Consider the following 18814-nt stretch of genomic DNA (forward strand, 5'->3'; position numbering starts at 1 on the left):
GGAGCAAAAATGTTTATCTTAACAATCTGCAATAATATATTATAAAATTACGATCATATGTTACGTAATAAGGGGCCATAAGGGGCCAAAATGCTAAATCTTTGCTTCTTTATATTATCTCGAAAAGGAGAAATATTTTGATAAGCAGTATTGAATAAAAGATGCTCAGAATCGTATTCATAACAATATACAACAATTAAGTTATAGCAAAACGACCACATTAAGGACTTGAAGGGCCGGCACCTATATATTTGTATTCTACGTAGCTTGAAAACGAAAAAAAATATGAATAGTTGTTGAACAAAAAATCTTTCAAATCACGAGCCTTATCATAAGATATGAAGACAAAGGGTCTGACCCCTTAAATAAAAGCCTAGTGGAGCCAAAACGTTTTAATCTATAGTTCTTTCACTATTGAGATTTTGTTATATATTTCTGAGGCAAAAATAATTATCTTAACAATCTGCAACAATATATTGTAAAATTATGATCTGAAATATGTTACATAATAAGGGGTCATAAGGGGCCAAAATGCTAAATCCTTGCTTCTTTATATCTCGAAAAGGAGAAATATTTTGAAAAAAGAATTGAATAAAAGATGCTCAGAATCGTATTCTCAACAATATACAACCATTTAATTTTAGCAAAACGACCACAATAAGGACCTGAAGGGCCCTATATATTTCCATTTTACATAGCTTGAAAACTAAGTGAAATTTATGAATAGTTGTTAAACAAAAAACCTTTCAGATCACGAGTCTTATCGTTTGATATGAAGACAAAGGTGTTGACCCCTTAAATAAGGGGCCTAGAGGGGCCAAATGTTTTAATCTTTTGTTCTTTCACTATCGAGATTTTGTTATACATTTCTGAAGCAAAAATGTTTATCTTAACAATCTGCAACAATATATTGCAAAATTATGATCTTATTATCATAATTATGTTCCGTAATAAGGGGCCATAAGGGGCCAAAATGCTAAATTTTTGCTTCTTTACATCTTGATAAAGAGAAATATTTTGATAAGCAGTATTGAATAAAAGATGCTCAGAATCGTATTCATAACAATATACAACCATTCAGTTTTTGCAATAGGACCACATTTAGGACTTGAAGGACTGGCCCATATATATTTCTATTCCGCATTGCTCTAAAACGAAGAGAAATTTATGAATTGTTGATGAACAAAATTTTTTTAAAATCACGAGCCTTATCATTTGATATGAAGACAAAGGGGCTGACCCCTTAAATAAGGGGCCTAGAAGGGCCGAGAGTTTCATCTATAACTATTAGATAGTGTTATCTAGATCAAAAGAATTTCATCAAAAGAGAGAAAGCTTGATATCATTATGTATTAACAAAGATAATACAGTAGTCAAAATTATATCTCACCGAAAAATCGGACGAAAGACCTACTCGTTGCTCGCAAGAGATCTCATCTAGTTAAGGTCTTTCGTCTTAAGCGGAAGACCTTCTTGGTATTCTTCAGTTTCTCTTTCACTTTTTTTCTTCTATATTAATATTCTTTTTTTTTCTTACCGATTTTGTGCTCGCGATTTCTCGAAAACGGCTCGATGGATTTCAATGAAACTTTCAGGACTTTACATTACTTTACATGTAACATTACTTGAACCTTATACATATTTTTTTGATTTGATGGCGTCACTTCCGGTTCGGAGATATTGTCGATTTTATGATTTTTGAAGGGTCAGGTTGTCTGCAGACTTTCTAACAAATGGCGTTAGATAGAAACATGGAACTTTCAAGTATGATAGTCCTAAGTCTATAGATATGCGTAAGGTATTTCATTTTTTTCGGAAGTGCCGCACGTCGGCGCTCGCTATGGTCCAAAAAATGTCATGAAGAATTTCAAGATCTTTCAAATGATATCTCAAAACCAGAAGTCTCTGTCGAGACTGAAGCTCTACTGGTTTGTACTTATAACAAATGAAGATAAAAGTAGCAGTTGGGACTTGAAACTTTACAACAGCAATAAATAGAATAACGATGCTTGATTGAGCTCTTTTTGTGGCAAAGATACTGCAATAAGACTACAGCTGTAGGAGTAGCTATTAATAAACTTTTAGAGTATTTTCAATTTCAGTAACCATGGCAACATCATTCCCCGAAATCAAAAATCGATAAATAGAATTGTGTACCTTGGTGTAGTCTACTCGTGTGCCAAGTTATATTGAAATCAGACCAAAATTGCAGGAGGTGTAGCATTTTGAAAGTAATTCAGAGAAATTTCTATTTCAAGAAACAAAGGCAACACTGTTCATTGAAAGAAAAAAAATTGATACATAGAAATATGTATCTTAGTCAACTTGTGTGCCAAATTATATTGAAATCAGACCAAAACTGTAGGAGGAGAAGCATTTTGAAAGTATTTCACAGAAATTTCTATTTTTAGTAACCATGGCAACACAGTTCATCGAAATTAAAAATCGATAAACAGAATTATGTATCTAAGTGTAATCTACTTGTGTGCCAAGTTATATTGAAATCAGACCAAAACTGCAGGAGGTGTAGCATTTTGAAAGTAATTCAGAGAAATTTCTATTTCAAGAAACAAAGGCAACACTGTTCACTGAAAGAAAAAAAATTGATACATAGAAATATGTATCTTAGTCTACATGTGTGCCAAATTATATTGAAATCAGACCAAAACTGTAGGAGGAGAAGCATTTTGAAAGTATTTCACAGAAATTTCTATTTTTAGTAACCATGGCAACACAGTTCATCGAAATCAAAAATCGATAAACAGAATTATGTATTTAAGTGTAATCTACTCGTGTGCCAAGTTATATTGAAATCAGACCAAAACTGCAGGAGGTGTAGCATTTTGAAAGTATTTCACAGAAATTTCTATTTTTAGAAACAAAGGCAACACCGTTCATCGAAATCTAAAATCGATACATAGAATTATGTATCTTAGTGTAGTCTACTTATGTGCCAAGTTATATTGAAATCAGACCAAAAATTAGGAGGAGTAGCATTTTGAAAGTATTTCACAGAAATTTCTAATTTTAGTAACCATGGCAACACAGTTCATCGAAATCAAAAATCGATACACAGAATTATGTATCTTAGTGTAGTCAACTTGTGTGCCAAATTATATTGAAATCAGAAAAATGTAGCAGGAGTAGCATTTTGAAAGTATTTCACAGAAATTTCTATTTTTAGTAACAACGGCAACACTGTTCATCGAAATCAAAAATCGATACACAGAATTATGTATCTTAGTGTAGTCTACTTGTGTGCCCAGTTATATTGAAATCAGACCAAAACTGTAGAAGGAGTAGCATTTTGAAAGTATTTCACAGAAATTTCTATTTTTAGTAACCATGGCAACACAGTTCATCGAAATCAAAAATCGATACACAGACTACTTGTGTGCCAAGTTATACTGAAATCAGACCAAAACTGTAGGAGGAGTAGCATTTTGAAAGTATTTCACAGAAATTTCTATTTTTAGTAACCACGGCAACACCGTTCATCAAAATCAAAAATCGATACACAGAATTTTGTGCAACCGATTTTGTGTAAGCGATTTCTCAGAGATGGTTCATCCGATTCATATAAAACTTTCAGACGTAAAAGATATTCAATTGATCTTGATAGGTTTGTTGTTTTTTGATGACGTCACTTCTGGTCGTGAGATATGGACAATTTTCTGATTTTCAAAGGGTCGGCTTGTCCTGGAAACTCCTCCAAAACTACTTAAAATATTGATTTTTAGTGAGTAAACAGGAAGGTTTGCTCAGTTGCAATTGGGTGCCTAAATCTTTCTAGCGCAAAAAGCGCCGGGGCTCGGTAGGGCCTGAAAAAATGTCTCAGAAACAGCTAAAAAATTGGTTTCATATCTTTTTGGAAATACATTTGGTTTCCTACCTGTTCATAATTTGTCAAAACCTATTGAAGAGGGAATGTGCAAAATGTTAAGAACTTTCATGTAATATCTAGAAAAAGGGGCTAGCTGCTCAAATTAGGGGCTCAGAGGGGCCAAAAGTCTTTCATCTATAACTCTCTAATGATCAATGTTTTGTTATACATTACTGAAGCAAAAGTATTCATCTTAACAATTTGCAACAATACATTATAAAATTTTGATCATATGTTACATATTAAGGGGTCACAAGGGGGCCAGAATGTCAAATCTTTGACGTTTTATATCTAAAAAAGGGGGAATATTTTGATAAGCAATATTGAACAAAAGAAGGTCAGAATAATGTTCTAAACAATATGCATACTTTGATTTTTTGTAAGAAGGCCCCACTAAGAACTTGGAGCGATGACTCCTAGATATTTCCATTTAGCATATCTCCACAATGAAAAAAAAAATCTTTGAATAAGTGTTGAACAAAAAATATTTAAATTCACAAGATCTTTCATTTGATAGCAAGAAAAAGGGGCTGACCCTTCAAATTTGGGGCTCAGAGGGGCCAAAAGTTTTGCTTCTTTAACTCTCTAATGATCAATATTTTGTTATACATTACTGAAGCAAGGGTATTCATCTTAACGATTTGCAACAGTATACTATAAAATTTTGATCATATGTTGCGTAATTAGGGGTCACAAGGGGCCAGAATGTCAAATCTTTTACGCTTTATATCTCAAAAAGGGGGAATATTTTTAAAAGCAATATTGTACAAAAGATGGTCAGAATAATGTTTTAAAGAATATGCATACTTTGAATTTTTGTAAGAAGGCCCCATTAAGGACTTGGAGCAATGACCCCTAAATAGTTCCATTTAGCATATCTCCACAATGAAGAGAAATCTCTGAATAAATGTTGAACAAAAAATCTTCAAATTTACAAGAACTTTCATTTGATATCAAGAAAAAAGTACTGACCCCTCAAATTAGGGGCTCAGAGGGGCCAAAATTCTTTCACCTATAACTCTCTAATGATCAATATTTTGTTATACATTACTGAAGCAAAGGTATTTATCTTAACGATTTGCAATAATATATGATAAAACTTGGATTATATGTTACGTAATTAGGGGTCACAAGGGGCCAGAATGTCAAATCTTTGATGATTTATATCTCAAAAGGGGGAATATTTTGAAAAGTAATATTGAACAAAAGATGGTCGGAATAATGTTTTAAAAAAATATCCACCGTTTGAATTTTTGTAAAAGGGTCCCATTAAGGACTTGGAGAGGTGGCCCCTAAACATTTCTATTCAGGATATCTCTCGAACGAGAAGAAATCTGTGAAAAGGTATTGAGCAAAACCTCCTCAAAATCATGAGACCTTTCATTTAAAATCAAGAAAAAGGGGCTGACCCCTCAAATTAGAGCTCAGGGGGGCCAAAAGTCTTGCTTCTTTAACTCTCTCATGATCAGTATTTTGTAATACATTATTGAAGCAAAGGTATTCATCAACAACATAGTATAAAAGTTTGATCATACGTTACGTAATTAGGGGTCACAAGGGGTCAAAACAGAATGCTATATCTTTGATGCTCAGAAGAATTAAATTTAATGAAGGAAAACTTAATGCCATTCTCATTTTACGAATATCTCATTCAAAATCATATCTCATCGTATCGAGAAATCCAACTGAAGACCTACTCGTTGCTCGCAACGAGATCGTATCTAGTTATTCTTTTTTCTTCTTCTACTTCTTAGACGCCAACTTTGAAGCCTCATATCTCACTCATTATTTCTCAATGAATTTCGCTCAAATTTTCAGAGTTTATAGACGTTACTTAACTCTATCAGAATGCTGTCTAACATTTCAAAAATTTACTTCCGCTTTTGAAGTATTTCCCCTTAAACGAAAATTTATATGTTTTCATTTCCAGACAAAGGCTCGGAGACGGCTAAAGCTGGAGCAGAAATTCTACTGATTTTAGATAATAGAAGGACTGAAGTTGTGATCATCGGATTTTGTTTTCCGATTTCTTTATTCAAAATAACGCTATATAGGGGTCAAAAATTAGTGCGCCTAAAAAACGACAATTTACACATATTTTGCTTTTGATCATCTAAACTAAAAATATTTTGTTGAACAAAATTTGTGCAAAATTATAAGATCTTTCAAATGACATCTCGGAAAAAGGGCTGACCCCTCAATTAAGGGATCTAGAGGGGCCGAAAGTTTTTTCCAGATATCTCAAAAAGTATTAAGAATTTGTTATATATCAAAGAAGCAAAGTTGTTCAAAATGTCAAGAAAAATCTATTGAGATAATCATAATACGTCCAGTCATATCACATTCGCGGAACCAGAAGTAGTTAGAAAATGCAGATTTTTGCCGTTCTTGACACGTTTTTAGGAAATATTTGTCACAGGAAGCATAAAACTTAATTTTCCGTCCGTCGACTCACCTCCGGTCAAACAGGAAGTAGCGAGAAATAGCTTACTTTTGCAATTATCAACATAAATTTGGAAGATTTAAATCATTAGAGACGTCATTTTTTCTCTCTCTTTTTTAAAAAAATAATAAAAGTTACTTCCGGTCAAACAGGACAGAAGACCTACTCGTTGCTTCGCAACGAATTTTGCTCTAGTTCTTTTTCTTTTTTGTTCCTTAATGATTTCACTTTAATTCACAGGGGGTTATTATTCTACGGGGGTCATTTTGCTTCACGTTGGGTAAGCTGATTATTAGGGTGATAACACTTTTCTACGGTCAAAAAGGTTATTTTCCGACGTCGAATAATGACCGGGGGCCTTTTTTTGCCATAGGAAGTTCATTATTCTATGGGGATCATTATTCGTCTTTACACCGGCATAGGGTCTGGGATTTCCGGTTGTATGATTATTTTTAGACGACTCAGTAGATTTACATAAGTTGTTCAGTGACGCTGTATTTTGTATGCTGTACGTCTTAACAGGGTTCTCCACATTTGAAAATTTAATCATGGAGGAAGCTGCCCGAAATCGAAATGTGACCAAAAACACGAATGCGTGATAGACTTCCTAATCTTAATTAATCAATGATTGGTTTTACAATTTTTAAACTTTACCACTGTAACACAAATCGTTGAAATGACCAAAAAAATTTTAAGCTAAAAATATATATATATATAAAAAATAATTCAATTGAAATAAAAAAATATAACCGTGTATCTTACTTCACAAATGTACCAAAATTTGCTCAAAACTGTAGTAAGCTTTTGAAGGAATTTCAAGAAAATCTTTTGATACAGTAACCATGGCAATATTATTCAGAAACAAATAATTATAAGAAATGTTGTAGCCTGTTTTAAGAAACTTTTTGTTTAAATGTGACCAAAGCGTTCAAGATCTTAGTGCTAGATGGATTTTAAGTACATGCAGATACGAATATTGAACAAGAATTTTGTAGTCTAGCATCCACGTAATAGAAATGTAATCAATATTTGTTGCTAGGTTTGAAATCCTACTTGGACAAAACTTTACATCACGCGACATGCACTAACAGAAGGAATTTTCTCTATATCAACGAAAAATCTTACACATTCAATTTTTGCATGCTTTTCTCCATATATTAATTATACATAAGATGATTGTGTAATAAAATTAAAACATTACGGGTAGGCGAGCTGTCTTTTCAAAACAACTGGATATGTAGCATACATTGAACGCGCAAGTTTACTAGCAATTATGGTATTAAATGCAGCCCTGATATAAATGGTATCTAGTCGTTGATTAAAAGATCATGGAAATCATCATGGAATCTGAAGACATCTGATTTGTGCTTGCGCATGCACGCTTAAAAATATGACAGGATAGAATATATCACACATATATATGGAACGCCATCACTGCCTTATAGCATAAAACTATGCATTCATTATGTCAATCTATCATTACGTGATGTGAACATATCTTTACGTTATGTCAATTTCTTATGGGGTGATGTAAAAATATCTTTACATCATGTCAATGCTGCATTACATGAAGTAAACACATACTTCCATTATGTCAACACTTTATAACTTGAAGTCGGAAGTTCATTATATGAAGTGAAAATATGTTCACATTGTGTTAAAACTTTATTACGTGAAATGAATGTTTCTTTATATTATTTCATTTCTTTAATATGTGAGGTCAAAATTGCATTACGTCAAGTAAATTTGTTTTATAATTAAACTTATCATTACATGAAGTCAAAAGTCCATTCCTTTTTGAGAATGTATATGTCTATTATATCAAAGCATTATTACGTGATATGGATTTATCTTTATTTTACGGCGAGAGGATCATGATGTGAGGTGAACACATCTTACCTTTATGTCAGTGCTTTATTACGTGGTGTTAAAAGTGTATAACATAATGTGAACATATCTTTAATATTATATCAACACTTTATTACATTATGTCAAAACTCCATTCCGTGATGTGGATATATAATTACGTTATGTCAACTCTTTCTTGTGTGATTTAAAAAGATATCTTTATATTGTGTTAACTCTTTATCATGTTGATTCCAAAAGTTTTGATGTGAAAATACATTTACATTATCTGAAAGCTGTATATCTAGTACATGTATAATAATGAATTTTGACGACCGTGTTTTAATGACTCGTAAGAGGGGGGGGGGGTTCCCGATTGAGTAGGAAGAATTATAGACACATAATATCAGCCCCCTCTTTTCCCAGACATAACCTTATTTTAGAAAATGTAATGTTCAATGAAAGTACGGCCCCCACCCCCACTTATTGTTGAAGTATAGTCCACTAGGGGTAATGTAGTATAACTGAAAAATATAGGACTGATCGAAGTCGGACCCCCTCTCCGAAATAGGATTTTCGGGCTTGGACAATTTTTTTGGCTTGTCGAGTTTTTTTCGGGTAAATAATTTTTTTCTTTCTGGCTGACATCCTCTTTCAAATAAATGCTATGTCACGGAATTAGTTACAGTAATTTTTTCAACCATTCCAAGACCAGAATTCTGTTATAAAAATCTACCAGTCCCTCTTCTAAATAAATTGAATATGCCTTAATAAGCATGCATGGGCACATATTTGTGGCGCATATGGGAATCTTGAAAAAAGAAGGGGACGGTATAGAGTTGGTGACCAAAGGTGGAAAGCGGAAAAACTCCCCGGCAGGCTTTATAGTTTTATAGAAAAAAGTTTTCAATTTAATTCAGCTAAACTTAATGTGAAAGTAATGCAATGTCCTACATTGTAAAACTAATAGATTTATTAATTTTATGTATATTTTGGTGACTAAAGATGGTAGGGCGGGATTTCTGCCCCCCCCCCTCCCCCCCCAACCGTGTTATACGATATATCTGTTTACACTTTAAAAAAGGAGAGTTAAAGACTGATAAAAAAAAATACAGTGTTCTGAGTAAGATCAGAAGTTTAAGATTTTTATTTAAAAAAAAGCAATTCAGAAAAAAAAAATGCTGCACGACTCATATTTGATTCATTTAATTATCAGATAAAGGTAAACGCCATTGAATTTCGGCGCGTGACTTTAATTCACAGTCGCAGTGTTAAGGCTTTGGATGTTTCAAGATTGTCAATCATTTTTCGCTTAAAGGTTTCATTTAAAGATGCAATTCCCAAATCGCTGAGAATTTAATTTATGACAGTTTTCTCTCCCGCCATTTTTAGTGCTTTCGGAAAGCGGAAAATACGTTATGCTCATATAAAGGCCGAGGATACCCGTGTTCGCATAACGTAATAGTGAATCGACATAATGTAGAAGAGTGCGCACAGTATGACATGAGCTTTTCACATCTGATATGAGATGAAATAGCCTAAGATACATGTATGCTAACAAGAGGCTTAGCATTTTTGACACAATGTAAAGACCAATGACATAACGTAATAACGATTTGTCAAAAAGTAAGGGCAAATTCACATCATGAAATTGATTCACGTCGTCATGTAGCATATTGAAGGCATAAAGTAGTAAAAGAATTGACCACATGTGACAATTTATTCAGATAATGTAATGAAATTCTGACATCGTATTATAGCGAATTGATATTGAGTTAAAGATGAATTCACATCATGTAATGAACTACTTAGACCAAATAGTAGAGAGTGCACATAATGTAATAATGAGTTGAAAATATATAAAAACATTTTTACACCACGTAAAATTGTTTTGACTTAATGTCATAAAGAACTGATATAATGCAATGGAAGATTGGCACAATGTTAATAAAGTACGAGTTAATGCCATAAAGACTAAACATAATGTAATTGAAAGTTGACATAACGCAATAGTAGTGTGTGTAATTGACATAAGGAGTTGACATAATGTAATGAAAGGTTGACACAATGCAATAGTAGTGTGGACTAATGTCATAAAGAGTTGACATGATATAATGGAAGGTTGACATAAAGCAATAGTTTTGTGGGTTAATGTCATAAAGAGTTGACATAATATAATGGAAGGTTGACATAATCCAATAGTATTGTGGGTTAATGTCATAAAGAGTTGAAATAATATAATGGAAGGTTGACACAATACAATAGTAGTGTGAGTAAATGTCATAAAGAGTTGACATAATGTAATGTAAGGTTGACATAATGCAATAGTAGTGTGAGTAAATGTTATAAAGTGTTGACATAATGTAATGGAAGGATGACGCAATGCAATCGTTGTGTTCTGCTATAAGGCAGTGACGGCGTTCCATACATATATATGTCATCCACATATGATTTATATGAACAAAGTCTAAAAGGCCCGGGGTTCTATATCGGGGGGGGGGGGGGGGGCTGTCTTCCAGCACATGTGCTTCTAACATACCTTAGTTTTTTCCTTTGCCAAGCGCCCGTCATTAAAACAGGTAGCACCCATCTTAATTTTTAAACAAGACGCCCACGGGCTAGGTCACGTGAGTATTGTGTAACAACTTTCAAACAATTAAATTTGGTTCGTGTTTTAAACCAGAGGCCATGAAATTCACAATTCACAATTTTAAAAAGGGGCACCATTGCTTATCATAATTATTAACTTAGCATGCTTTCTCTAAAGGCCTGTAGTTGGTACCTTAAAATCAAGGGCCCTGCGTCACGGTAGGTGCAGCGACGATATTGAACTGTCGCTGCACACGGTTGCCGAGTAAAGGCCTAAATTTGAAGCCCTTCACGATTCGACGACGTCTCTATATGAGTGGAAAATTGTTGTCGTACAAGAACAACAATAATCAATCAATCATGTTTATGATCGATCGATCGATCGAGAGATCAAAATAAAAATTTCAAAACACAATGATCACATACATGCTCAGTAACGATATTCAAGGTCAATAGTTTTCATTTTTGCTGAAACCAATATTAAACAGGATATACATACTATGTAAAAGTTTAAAATCGGTACTGTGTCATATCCATGTACTCGCAAAATTGTAAGTTAGAAATCAGTGCAACTGTATTTCAGTGCTTGAGTGCTTTGACAAAATCAAATACGGGCTTGGATCCAAGGAAGGGAGATCAACATTACCGCTACATCGCCAAAATTTTCAACTCATTACCGCTATATTTTTTTTTTCAAAGAACAAGGGCGCTTTTGATTGGCATTCGGCGGGAATCTGGGCGTAATTGAAAAGTGAAAAATTTATCGACATGTCACATGAAATTTAAACATTTTTTTTTTTATTTATCGGGTTCATGTGCAACAGGAAAGGAAAATATTTTCACGAAATTGAGCTTTGATTTGCTAGAAAATAACTTGAAAATTGGCCAGATCAGACATTTGATACAAAATGGTACAATTTTAAACCCGTTTTTCTAAAAGTTTTCTATCTCTGCGTCTTCTCTCCATGATTTTTAAACGTTACAGTGGAGTCGCCAATTCTGTGTCGTCTCCAATTCCGGGTCACTCATTGTATTTTATGTCATATTGTTAAAATTTAAGCGCAAAAAACTTAATGAATACGCTGGCCATGAAGAACTCGTCTTTCTGTATGTGATTAATTACAAAATTTTGAATATCAACTATAAGAGAGCATCCGACAATCGAAATTCTGAAACGCACGCATTTAAGACTTGGATGTTTCTGCTGCGTGACGGGCTACTTTCGTTTTTGTTCGCTGCAGAAAGGCAGATATAAAAGTTCTAGATAAATAATAACAGCTCGAAAGTATGACAAATGCATTTAGTTTCAACTCAGATATCAATCATAATGATCGCTGCTCAAATAAAATTATTATGATTATTAAATGAAACTCTACTAGTTTCTCCAATTGCTCGTGGCATGAACATGTTAAAATTCTACGTACAAAACCAACCAACAACCATATATTTACCTTGATTATCAAAAGTATTCTATCTGGAAAATATTTTTTCTAAAAATTAAAATCGAGTTAACCCTTCAAATGCATTTTTTTTTTAAATTAGTTAACCCTTCAAATGCATTTTTTTTTAAATAAATGAATTTAATTGTATTTTTTTTTTAAAATATTAATACATTTTTTAAATTCTGCATACTGCAATTTGTTTTGTTGTAATTGTTTTAAAAATAATTTAAACATATTTCTGTGGTTGTTTTACTTTTTTCCAAGCTGCATGAATTGTTTTATGTTTCAACATCATAAAAAAAGTGTTCCGAAACGTTCCATGAATATTACACGACCGTGAAGTCACATGACCCGGAAATTAAGAAAATGATTCGTAACTTGGGAAGCTAGGCTTTGCTGAAATACCCCTGTAAATATTGTTCCCGTGTAGCTACTTTGAAAACGAAAAGGTGTTTGGATGACTCACTATTTGTTGTTCCAATACATATTTTACTTTAAACATATTTATTGAGTATAATTCAATCAGGATTGGGCAACAGGCAATGCCTATGTACACCCTCCCCTTGTATAATTGGTCAAGATACAATAGTAGGAAATAATACATGAACATGATAATCAATAAAATTATAATGAAAAATAAAGATTCACAATCAAGTATTATTTATCAATATTATATCTTAAAAAAATAAAAAATGACAACCCCCTAACTGTATACATGTTATTTACATACTGTTCCAGCTTAAAAATAATACAAATATTTGAAAAAAAAATTATGCATTTAATAGAATATTTAATATAACAGTGTCCCTAATTTAGTCTTTTAGAAGATTTAATAAATTCTTGTACATATGAAAATATTTTACAATTTGTTTGATAAGAGTATTGAGATTTTCCTCTTAGTAGAGCGTCGAGTTCAAAAACAACATCAATATCATTTAATTTTTTTACCAATATGTTTCTTTCAGCATTATACGATGGGCAGTTGATAAAATAATGTTCAGTATCTTCAGTATGAAATCCACACTTTTGACATGATTGAATATCTGATAAAAAATGATTTTTTAAATGTGCATTAAGATTACTAGCATTGTTTCGCAACTGACAATGCAAGATATTTTCTTTTCTATTACCAAAGTTAAAGTACCTACAAGGTTTATTAGTTGCTCCCCAATTCTTAAGTTTTGCTTTAAAGATAGCTAATGAAGGAGAGTTTTTTACATCTTCACTAAGACTGTTCCAAAGTTTTACGGTTGAGGGAATAAAACTATTATAGTATGACATTGTTTTACAAACTGGTATACATAAGTTATTACATCCAGACCTTAGGTTGTAAGCATGTTGAACAGGAAAACAAGGTTGAATCAAATCATACTAATAATCAGGTGCAGAACCATTTATCATTTCATACATCAATTGAAGTTTGTGTTTTTCATATATATAATACATATTTTGCATAAAATATAAATTGAACAGATTTGCAAAATATCAACGAAACACCCTGACGTGACTCGGAATTGGCGACTTCACTGTATTTGTGTGTATTTTAATTCAAAGAAACGAACACACATTTTTAAAAAATGGAGAGAAGACCCAGAGACCACGAAAAATGAACTTTTCCCCAAATATCCAAATGTGTGAATGTGGTGCTTCTTTATCCTTTTAAAATCAATTGTATATGTGTAGCGGTGATAGCTCAGTAAGTTGGGCTACCTGTTCAGTGCACTGAAAGCGAAAAGTTTTTGGTTTAAACCTTGCATGTGGCGTAAAATTTTTTTCCATGCAAACAACCATTTAATTTTTCAGTTTCGTTTTATGTACTGATGTATTAAAATTTTGAATCAGATAAATTTTGGGTCAGTTTGGTTCTCGAGCGAAATCATTTCCAATCTACTATTCTATAATGTACATGTTCACGTATCATGCATCTATGCATTAAATATTTAGGTGTTTATTTTCGTGAAACATTACTATGTTATAGTACCCCCTAGGAAAAACGGACATAAATGTTACAATCTCTCAAGGTCTTTCAAACTAAATGAAAAAAAAACCTAATATGGACGTGGTTGTAAAATCTGACCAGCTATGTTCAGCCAGCCAAATCATGGACATTTAAACAATAAATGTTTCGTACAAATGATTCCTGTAGATCACACGCCAAATGCGCCCATCTTCTTTTCGACTGATCATTACCGCTACATTTTATTGGTCGAAAACAACTCATTACCGCTACATATCGAATCATATCGCCAGATATTGTAGGGAATATGAGTTCCAATCACAGGCTTTCACAAAAAATTCAGCACGATGTTTTACAGTTCTCATCCTAACACTTTTGGATTTTTGGCAAAGTTAGCATGTACTTCTTAATATATTTGAATATTAATTTCTAGTCCTATGAAATGTTGTTGTATGAATTAAATGCTTGACTTATTCTACTTATGAAAAATAAAGTGGCTTAAATAAAATAAATTGAATTTTAAAAAACCCCATCTTGCTCAAAGTCCTTCTTTCAACTTCCCATGGTGAGTAGGGGAAACAGGTCTTATGCATGTATTTGTTGTACTTTACATCAATCTGTACGCGCATAAGTGTCTGGCTAACGAACGAGACAATGTAGCGGTAATGTATACTTTTACGAGTATATGTAGGGTAATGTTATGTTTTTTGTAGCCATAATGACAATTTCGAAAATGTAGCGGTAATGATAAGCACCCCCAAGGAAAAACATTTATATATTTATTGACAAGCTTCAGTGCGCAATTACTTGGCTTTTTTTTGTGTGCAAATGCATTTCTTCTTCCATATGGACCATTTTTATAATTTTTCCCAAGAGATTTTCCTTTTTTTCGGTAATTTTCATTCTTTCAATGTCTATCATAGTATAATCATCTTTAGTGTTTTTAATATTTTCTTTTTTTTCATTTTTATTCAGATTACACATTTCTGGAAGGATAAAAATAACTTTTTTGTTAGTATTACTTTATAATTAAGAATTTGAAAGCCAGGAATAGAGATTAGATAATTCTTTAAAAAGTGCAGAGGTCCGGACCCACTCTTATAGATCCGATCAAATATACATTGTTTGGTACTACTTACCAAAGAAATGATGTCCAGCAGTTAATCTGTTTTTATTATTGAAGTCTTCGGTGTCTTGCTCTCGCCATCCTTCATGAAAGTGTTTCGGACAACCAGATTTTGGTTTGACTAAAGTATATGTCCCCCTCGGCCATTTAACTGATAAAATAAAGAAATTGTACAAGTCTCTGTTACCCTTGGGTTTTCCGTAGTGCGTGGTTTTCTAGACGCTTGATATTGTGCTATGTCATAATTTAAGTGTATTTTTAAGGTACTCCGATCTTCAGGCTCTATAAATCAAACATTGACCAACTGAAGACGATCACAAAAATATCTCTGAATTCTCAGCGGAATGTGCTTTTACCCACAATAATTCTTCAAACATCATCTTTAAAAATCATATAACTAGGAGTACATAGGGAAAAGGAGCAAATTTTAAATAAGTTTTCAGGAAATGCGAATGAAAACAGTTACATGTACCATGTATTTTCCGACAAACATATTTTAGATATAACTAGATGTACTGTGAGCAATGAGCTCACTAAATGATACCCCCCGCCTCCGATCTGAATATAATGGCAGTCCATGTTTTGCTCTGGAAAATCCAAAATATATGTCAGATCAAAACGTAAAATAGAAGGTGCACAATGGCAATATGTAATAAAGATTGTGTGAAAGTTTCATTAAATTTCCTTCAGTGGTATGAGAGGAGTTGCGGATAAGAGACGGGTACCCCAAAGCGTAACAGACGGACGGACGGAAATACCGATTACTAAATACCCTCTCGCTTTTCAAGCGGGGGGGGGGGGGGGGGGGGGGGGGGTTATAAAAATCATAGGTATCCAGGCTTTTGAAGAAATTGCATTTTTTAAAATAGTTTACATATAAGATACTTTAATTTCTTCTATTTACTGCGATCATTTTACTTTTGTATATAAAGAATTTCCTATCATTGCAAAACACCATAATTCACTTCTAATTTCATATCATGAAAATAATCATTGTTGGTTTCATTGGGTAGATGAAATGAAAAAAATAAATGTCGGAAAAGGAAAAAAAATACTATCGAAAATGCTATGTAAATGCTATGTAAAATAAACCTTGAAGCATACTGAGAGCTATAAAGTGAAAATTGTTGCATTAAAATAATTTATTTTCAAGCTTCATTCAGAGACTTTTAGAATTAAATTATAAATTAAATTACAAATTAAAGAATTATCCTTCCTGGCTTTGGATCGGAACATATCTATGGTATACAGACCCTAAAAACAGTTCCCAATCCATACTAATAAATTTAATATTCATTGTGTTACATGTAGAAAATACCTTTTCTAAACTGTTAATTTCTTAAAACAGTTAATTTTCATATTTGAGCATTATAATGATCATACATGCAACTTAAGTATGGGTGAATGCTATTTATCAGTTAACCGTTTATTGTCAATAAATGGTTAGGATCAATTAAACATTATCAATTAATATAACAAAAGAAGTCTATGCACATCAGTCAGGATGACATTTCATATACACAATGTTCAGTGATAGTACACTTGTTACATCATACATCTATAAACATATGTATAATATATAAAACTATTCAATTCTTGATAAACATAAGTGTATGTACTTTGTAGCATACTGTTTAAAAATCTGTCAAGTTCTAAAATTTTGAATATACCGTGTAGTAGTAAATGCAATTTTTTGTCATGTTCTAAATTTTGTATTTACTCCCACCTGGTAGATTCAAAATTAGAAAATGACATATCTATACATTATTATCAATATCAGACTCATGATTTAAACAAACTTGAAACCTAAATGTTCAGGAAAATACATGAACTTTCATATATACATGGCTCCTAGGAAGAATAAAAACCTATATTCCCCTCCTATAATTAATTCCTCTTGAATTCCCTTTACTCTTTTAAAGGATACTCTCTGCTAAGTGTTGTTGAATTTGGCTTAGTGGTTCTGTTTAAGAATATGAAATTGTAAAAACTTTACTACGAAGACATTGACGGACATGCAGAAGACAAAGTTTACTTGATCAATTTACCTCTATATTTCCTCTCCGGTATTTTACATAGCATTTCGACAATTGTTCCCCTTTTCCGACATTTAGTATTCCTCATTTCCATAATTTTTGCATCCTACTATTCGGCAATTTAATGCTTACCACCTTAAAAATATTTCAATTCACATTTTCAAAATAAATGTCTATAAACTACTCTAGAATCATCATTGTTCCCGTGAGACAAATGTTCGTGGATTTCGTGGGTCACCCTTTCCCATGAATTAACATCTCTGTGATCGTTTACTTGTATTTGTATTACTTGATTGAACCATCGTCGAGTAACCTAGAAAATTACTTTCCCACGAACAGGTCAAATTTTGCTTACCAACGAACATTGAACCCCACGAATTCAAATGATTCCACAGTATAAAAAGTCGGATTTGAAAAATTGAAAATTTCAAAAAATTCCGGCAAAATCCAGATATGAAATGCAGCCCTTTAAGTTTTTACTGCATGTAGGACAGAAACTTGACTAACCTTGCTAGACCAGGGGCTCTGGTGAGTTCAATGCTGTTTCATTTGACGTTACCTATTATTGTTATAAAAAATATAGTTAATAAGTCTTTTGTTGATAAGTAGGAAGGTTATTTTTCGTGACGAATTAATGTCAAGACCCTAAACTAGAATTTCGCTGAAACAGCGCCAATGCCAGACCATTACCCAGTCTTATTAAAACTATATTACCCTTCCACAATTAGTCATATTGTCGAGTAGGTAGCAGTTTATTGCGTATGTTCTTCCTACAACTCCTATTATAACACTGATTATTTACAAATGCCTGTGACATTAAAAAGTTTTCACCCCTATTTGAAGAAGAATGCATGCTTAATAATTTAAGATAATACGTTCACCTGCCATCGTGAAGCTGACGTAACACAGTAGGCAGAAAATTATCTTATCCATGATGAAACATAAATTAGAGTAAGCAAGTAACAAAAGTATTTCTACTTCCAAATGCACAACTTTCGGGTTTACTACGTTTCCGGCAGGGCGACCGAGTCACATGTCATGAATGCATTCTCAAATTATGTAACTATAATTAAACATGTAAAAACTAAAAATATTTTGCGAATGCATTTGATTGCTGCGCCAGAAAACGTCTTCGGTCAAGGGGTGTGTGTGTGTGTGTGGGGGGGGGGGGTAATAGAGTTGAGTCTTAGAGCCATGGAGTGGAGTCTATCCCTCAGAAGTTTAGACCTTACCCTAAATCTTACATTCTAAAGCAACATTTTGAATACTGCAATCCTTGTAGCTGAAAAGCTTCATTCGGTTCAAAGTGCTGGATTTGGGTTCCACTTCTTCTATTTTTAAAATTAGCTACTTTGATTTTAAAAATTATTCTGCAGTCTCAAGCAGTAAAGATGCCAGTTAAATTAAAATTCTGACAAAGCTACTACCATTTGACACTTTGGGCTTAGATGTAAAACGTTTTGGTCTATTTCAGGCATTTTTATGTTGCACAC

General features: G+C 32.9%; 1 protein-coding gene across 1 annotated transcript in view; it reads right to left on the reverse strand.

Moving 5' to 3' along the window:
• Window positions 1–18286, reverse strand: part of LOC134250940 (uncharacterized) — a 42331-nt gene extending 24045 nt beyond the window's left edge. The window contains exons 1-2 of the mRNA XM_062733304.1: window positions 18203–18286; window positions 15299–15436 (exon numbers count right to left, since the gene is read on the reverse strand). Coding sequence (XP_062589288.1) covers window positions 15299–15436; window positions 18203–18254 — 190 coding nt within the window. The 5' untranslated portion in view covers window positions 18255–18286. The remainder of the gene's footprint in view (window positions 1–15298; window positions 15437–18202) is intronic.
• Window positions 18287–18814: the final 528 nt, after the last annotated feature.

This window comes from Saccostrea cucullata, unplaced genomic scaffold, assembly GCF_032062105.1.
Source record: "Saccostrea cucullata isolate Sc308-1 unplaced genomic scaffold, CSIRO_AGI_Scuc_v1 ctg1657, whole genome shotgun sequence".
Classification (NCBI taxonomy): domain Eukaryota; kingdom Metazoa; phylum Mollusca; class Bivalvia; order Ostreida; family Ostreidae; genus Saccostrea; species Saccostrea cuccullata.